The sequence below is a fragment of the Mixophyes fleayi genome, chromosome 4 (genome assembly GCF_038048845.1).
Source record: "Mixophyes fleayi isolate aMixFle1 chromosome 4, aMixFle1.hap1, whole genome shotgun sequence".
NCBI lineage: Eukaryota > Metazoa > Chordata > Amphibia > Anura > Limnodynastidae > Mixophyes > Mixophyes fleayi.
The window spans coordinates 100505459-100512385 of record NC_134405.1 but is presented as its reverse complement, the minus strand read 5'-3'; the positions used below and the strand labels follow the sequence as shown (position 1 = coordinate 100512385).

Here is a 6927-nt window from a genome sequence, read left to right as displayed (position 1 = left end):
CTTAGCACACATTTCTCTCAGAAGTGTTTAATTTTAAAATGGTGCCTCAGAGGACATATAATTCAGTCACCAGGGTTTACTTTTAAAATGGTGTCTCAAAGCACATTTATTCCTCTGAATAGTTATTAATTTACTGTTTAGTAAAATAGTGTCATAACGCATTCATGACTCTCAGCAGTGTTTACTTTAAAAATGGAGCCTCTGCACATATATAATTCTGTCGGTGTATTTGCTTTTAAAATGGTACCTCAATACATATTTATTAAAACTAGTGACTGAGGCCGGTCTCTTTGACATATGGCGAGCGTTATATCTTACATCTAGAGACTATACGTTTTATTAATTTCCTCACCAATCCTATTCTCGGATAGATATGTTTATGGGATGTTCAAACATCTTTCAACACATAAAAAAGGCTGATATTGTCTCTAACACCTGGTCTGACCATTCCATATTAACACTCCCGGTTGACCTTCTTCAGAACCCCCGGGGTAGAACCTCCTGGGAGTTAAACGAGACCCTCCTCAAACTCCCTGGTTTTATGGATCTCATAGTTGACTCTATCACAAAATATTTTGAGAATAACTCAAATTTAGAGGTCCCGACCCCCACAATTTGGGAAGCCCATAAAGCGGTTATCAGAGGGGACATTATTCAATTCGCTTCTCGCAGCGAGACACTTAACAAATTATCCCTTCAACTTAAAAAGCTAGAGAGAGTACACAAGGAGTCTAATTCCCCTTCATTAATGCAAAAGATACAAAAGATTAGAGGAGAAATCCAACTTTCAGAATTCTTGCAGAAAAAAACGAACGTCAGCTAAGGTGGCTTAACCAAATTTTCTATGAGAAGGGAAACAAGGCCGATACACTCCTGGCCAAAAGATTTAGAGTTAATCGGGCTTCTCAAACAATCACTACAATCAGGAAAAAAAAAATGTGAATTGTCCTACGATCCCAGGGTCATTAATTACACGTTTCATAGCTACTATGAAAATTTGTATAACCTCCATAAAGATCAGACTACCTCGGAAGCTTCTTCCCAAGCTATTAAATCATATTTAGATAATTGCTTATTGCCCATATTATCTCGCCATCAGGCTTCAACCCTTAATGAAGACATTACCGATGAGGAAGTAACATTTGCGTTGAAAACACCGAAATATTCTAAAGCCCCTGGTCCTGACGGACTTATGATGTCATATTATAAAACGTTTTCTAAAGAGTTGGTGCCTCACCTGACCCATCTGTTTAACAATATACTGACGGGAGGGTAAATTTCATGATGAATCCATTCGTTCTACCATAGTGGTGATCCCCAAACCAAACAAGTACCCAACATGCTGTTCTAGCTATCCTCCTATCTCATTAATTAATGCTGACATCAAACTTTTCTCTAAAACACTGGCAAACCGTTTAAACGCTTATATTCCAACTTTAGTTTTTCCTGACCAGGTGGGCTTTGTTCCTTTTAGACAGGCCTTCGACAACACCAGGCGCACAATAGACATTATTGCCCATGTCAAACAGAATAATATTCCATCAGTTGTTTTGGCTTTAGACGCTGAAAAGGCCTTCGATAGGCTTCTATGGCCTTTCATGTTTCGTACTCTTAGTCACTTTGAATGGGTCATTTTTATCGGCCATTCAGGCTTTACATCATCGCCCTTCTTCATCGGTATTGACAAATGACTTATTGTCCCGGGCTTTCTCTTTAGGCAATGGCACGAGACAGGGATGCCCCCTATCTCCCTTACTGTATGTGTGGTGCATCGAACCATTAGCTGCTGCCATTAGACAAAATCCAGATGTTACAGGGATTCGGATTGGACCCCGTCACTTTAAAATTTCGTTATTTGCTGACGACCTTCTATTAACGCTCTCTAATCCCCTAATTTTGCTTCCAAACCTGCTCAAGTAACTTAAAGAGTATGGTTCCCTGTCGGATTATAAGATAAATAACTCTAAATCGGAGGCCCTCTCACTGCAAGTTTCCAGTGTAACTAAAACCGCACTTGAATCTTCGTTTAGATTCCAATGGCGCCCCAAGGCGTTACGCTATTTAGGGGTTCAGACCATGAGAGAATATAGACAGTTGTTTCATGCCAACTATACTCCCCTTCTTGAATCCATAAAAAGAGACCTTATAAAGTGGGATTCGCTTTTTATCTCCTGGTTCGGTAGGATTAGTGTAATAAAAATGAATGTTTTACCTCGAATTTTGTACTTGTTTCAGACACTACCTAAACCAGTCCCAGGCACTTTTCTAGCTAACCTGCAATTAATCTGTGGTAGATTCATTTGGCAAGGGAAAAAGTCGAAACTCAAGCGTTCATGTCTAGCTAAGTCTACCCACTCGGGAGGATATGGGTTTCTGCTTTTTGATCGTTATTATCATGCAGTCAATCTTAGCCATATAATTTCCTGGCAGTCTGCCCCGAGACCAAGAGGTGGGTCGACCTTGAGAGCGCATTCACACCAGACCACATTTTGAACTCATTCCTCTGGCTCCCCCGGAGTCAGAGACCGGCCTCAGTCTATTCTTATCCTTCTATTCAGTTTACACTTATCATATGGGACAAACGGCATAGGAGGTGGCAGCTTACTTCGTTCCCTCCCATCTCACCCCGTTGTGGCATCATCCAGACCTACTGGCAGGGAATCTCAAGACATACGCGTGTCCTTGGCAGGAAGTGGGTATCACTCAGTTTACTCATATACTGGGAGAATACGTTCCCCAGACTTTTTCAGACTTTAAAGAAAAAGGGGGTCTTGCTTCGTCCTTGCACTTTTCTTATATCCAAATAAGAAGTTTTATAAAATCACTTTGTAGGACATCTAATTTACGTACGCCCACACCTTTTGAGAGGAGCTGTATGGACTGTATTGGAGCCCCTGGACTGATATCTCTAATTTACCATGCTTTCCTGAACCCAGGATCTGATCTCATTGAACCGTTCGAGACTGCCTGGGAACGGGACACTGGCAAAACCTTAGGGCAGGAGAGATGGACCCAGCTCAGACTTAGGATTTCCAAGATCTCCATTTAACCTCAGTATGAGAAAACACATTCAAAGTGTTTACAAGATGGTACTTCGTGCCTGCGAGACTACACATAATCTATCCAGGTACTTCAGATCTTTGTTGGAGGGGATGCAGGGAGGTGGGATCATTCTACCACATTTGGTGGACGTGCCCTAGTATCTCTAATCTACGGTCCCAGGTTGCTGACCTTATCACAAAAATTCTCGAAACTGAGATGTTGCCCTCTGGTTATGTTGTTGTGTTCTCGGGTGAAATCCCTTTACAAACAAGGAGATAAACTAGTGCAGCATATTTGTGCCGCAACACGTTTGCAAATAGTAAAATAATGGAAATCCCTTTCCCCCCCAAGCCTCCACAGCATACTCTCTCGGGTCTGGTACATGGCCTCAATGGAATACATCACTAGTATCCTTCACGACAAAAGACCACAAGGTGTTGGACACCTGGTATTCTTTCCACCAAACATCAATGCCCGTCAGTAAATTGCATCCCCTACACATTTCTCAGTACGGGCTTTGTATGCTCCCAAGGGGTCTGATGTGCTGGTTACATCCCCTCGGAAGGCCCATGCCGAGTCTCCCTTCTTATCCTCTTCCTTCTTAACTTTTTCCTTTCCTTCTCTACCTCTCCCCCCATCACCCCCCCTCTACCTCTCCCCCCATCACCCCCCCTCTCCATTCCCTTTTCAATAAAAATTGGGAGAAACACAACAACATGGAGTTCCCTAATAACAGGGATCTTTAACGAATAAAGTTGGATCACATCAGTTATTTTTATTTAGCTACTTCTTAGGTCTAATATCAGTGAACAACAAAACAAACAGCAATATTATCAAGGATAACTTCTTCCTATTTCCCCAAAAGCGTGGGGGTAGGCCCTTGAACTTAAATTTTACTAATATGAAAGGTATATTGTTTGCTGTGTTAGACTACTTGTTGTGTTCTTAGTCTGTATATTTATACTGATCTGTTTTGAACATAATATCTCATTATTCCTAATACGGATTGTTTGAAACTCATGTTGTTGCTGAAATTAAAGAGTTTAAAAAAAAAAAAGAAAAATTTCCTTTTTCATTTTGGGACATAATCCCTTAAGTAATCTATGTTTACCTATATCTTAACGAATCATCGGGGAGCAGGAAAGTCTTACAAATTCTTGGTCGTGACAGAAACACTGTTGTTTGGGCACTCAGCTGAACATGACCAGTATTTGTTGTCCAAAACAGACAGCAAGACACATATCAAAATATGAAAAGGAGTTTATGAGAACCATAAGAATCTAGGAAGAAAAAAAAAAGAGGAAATCAATTTTTATCTAATATATAAGAACTATAGATGAAAATATTATCCCAGGTAAATTGCACATTATATATTTTACTGCAGTTAACTGTAGCTTCATGTATATAATGAGTACATGTTAAAAATGCAATGTATAAAATTAGAATGGTACTATTAATGGTATTAATAGGACAGGATAATTACAAACATAAGGTTATACAATGTATGATGCAGACAGGTATCTAAAGATGACCACATGTACAATTACTTGTATTTGTGACGCAATCCTGTTCAATCACATCTTATAGTTATCGCTATATGTGTGTGGCACTTTAAAACTGCAGTGGCAATGGCTGAACCCACAACCTGGATTACATTATACAGGCTGTGAGTCCACCCATTACCGCTTTAAAACTGCAGTTTGGATTAGGACCATTAGAAATTATATCATTTGCTACTGTCCATATTTCGGAAAGTCGCTTTTTACATTTGTAGGCAATTGAAGGTGCCACAAAAATTACTTGTCACTTACATGGTAATTCGCTATTTTTACATTACCGGTGTTGTAGTCATCGTGACATTTGTCTAGTATGTCGGGTTTATATGTGCCGGGAAAATAACTACCACCAATACAGAGGAGGCGATAGACTGAAGATGTATGGTGAATTTAAATTGATTTATTTAAATCTTTGTATGAACTCTGTTATTAAAGTCAATCAAAATTTTCATATTTTACAACATTTTCACTCTATATAGTGGTGATGCAAGTGTACCGGTTATCTTTATACATAGACACTCCAACATGATCTCTTCCACCCCAATCAAAATGCTCTGCTCTCAAAGTTGCCACTTAATTCACTGTTGTAGTTACCTCTGATGGAGTAATTAAAAAAAAGAAAAAAAAAAAAGCTCAGTGCAAGTAACCGCAATAGTAAATGAAGTGGGAAGTTTGGTAGCAGAGCATTCTGCAGCGGGATCATGTTGGAAGGATGGAGGCAGAGCTATATTGTGGACTGAAGATATATTTATATGAATGCAACCTATAAATTCACTTGCAACTAGTGACATCCAACAAGTATGAAGCATACCTCATTAATATTATTAATTTCTAGTGAATTAATATGCTGCATTCTAATAAAAAGTAGTTCCATCAATAAAACGTATGCCTACCCTGGCAATAGGCTGCTTCCATTTTGTGTAGGCCATTGACGCACTAACATCTGGCTAAGGTAAGGCGCAATATTCTTATATAAGCATCATTATCATGACATTTCCACTGTATAACTTTATCTCCAGACTGCTGCTATTTGGCATGATCACGTGGAACTACACCCGAGTGGAGGAATTCATCCTCCGTGGACTGACCAGTCAACCGAACATGCAGATTGTGTTATTTTTGATATTCTTAACATGTTATGTTATATCGCTAATTGGTAATATATTCATTATTTTCATCAGTAGTGCAAGCTCCCGGCTCCACACCCCTATGTATGTATTTGTGAGTCACTTATCCTTTTTGGACATTTGGTACACATCAAGCATTGTTCCCAAAATGCTCATAAACTTTCTGTCTGTGAGAAAAAGCATATCTTTCTATGGTTGTGTCACACAGATGTGTATCCATCTCTCTTTAGGAGGGACAGAGTGCTACCTCTTGTTAGCTATGGCCTATGACCGGTATGCTGCTATATGTAGTCCCTTACACTACACCACTATTATGCATCCTGTCTTGTGCATTAAAATGGCAACTGGGTCTTGGATTGGTGGAATATTAAACTCATTAATACACTCAGTCTTTGCATTACAGTTACCCTTTTGTGGCCCCAATGTAATAAATCACTTTTTTTGTGAGGTGCCTTCAGTTTTGGAGCTGGCCTGTGCAGATGCATCTCTTAATAAGACTGTCATTTTCTTCTGTGCTATATTGGTAGTCATGGGACCATTTCTCCTTATCCTCATTACCTATGGTTATATCATATCCAACATAATAAAGATCAGTACATCCGTGGGACGGAGAAAGGCCTTCTCAACCTGTGCTTCACACATTATTGTGGTGTCCTTGTTTTATGGCACCGCTCTATTTATGTATATGAGGCCAGGATCAACCCATGTGTCTAACCAAGACAAAATGGCTACCTTGTTCTACAGTGTAGTTACTCCGATGCTGAATCCTCTGATCTACACTTTGAGAAACAAAGACGTGAAAGTGGCATTGGTGGATATTGCAAGAAAAATAAAGTTGTCAGGGAAAGTATTTGAGCAGTAATTGAACACTTTTTGTTTTGTTTTGTTTTTCTGTCCTGACGACTGCTGTGTGTTACTTTCTATGAAAGAGCATTTCTAGTGGTTACTACAGCAAAAAGAAAATAATTGGGATCTATGCAAAATTTGCAGAATAGTTTTGTAATACAATCTACCACTTTACTAATGTTAGATATTTCAGTAGCAACATGGATATAGAACAGAATTAAGCTTGATCCATACAAGCGGATCCTGTTTCCAAGCGACAGACTGTACAATTTGGTCACAGGTGTGAAATATCCCAATTGGACAAGATCTGGCCATTCAGAGTTTGGGCCAAACAAACAGAACATATCTGGCTTATA

General features: G+C 39.4%; 1 protein-coding gene across 1 annotated transcript; it reads left to right on the top strand.

The window, feature by feature from the left end:
• The first annotated feature begins 5549 nt into the window (after window positions 1-5549).
• Window positions 5550-6587, top strand: LOC142150727 (olfactory receptor 2B8-like). Its single transcript, XM_075205921.1, has one exon. The coding sequence runs from the start codon at window positions 5586-5588 to the stop codon at window positions 6585-6587; it is 1002 nt and encodes a 333-aa protein (XP_075062022.1). The 5' UTR covers window positions 5550-5585.
• The last annotated feature ends 340 nt before the right edge of the window (window positions 6588-6927 follow it).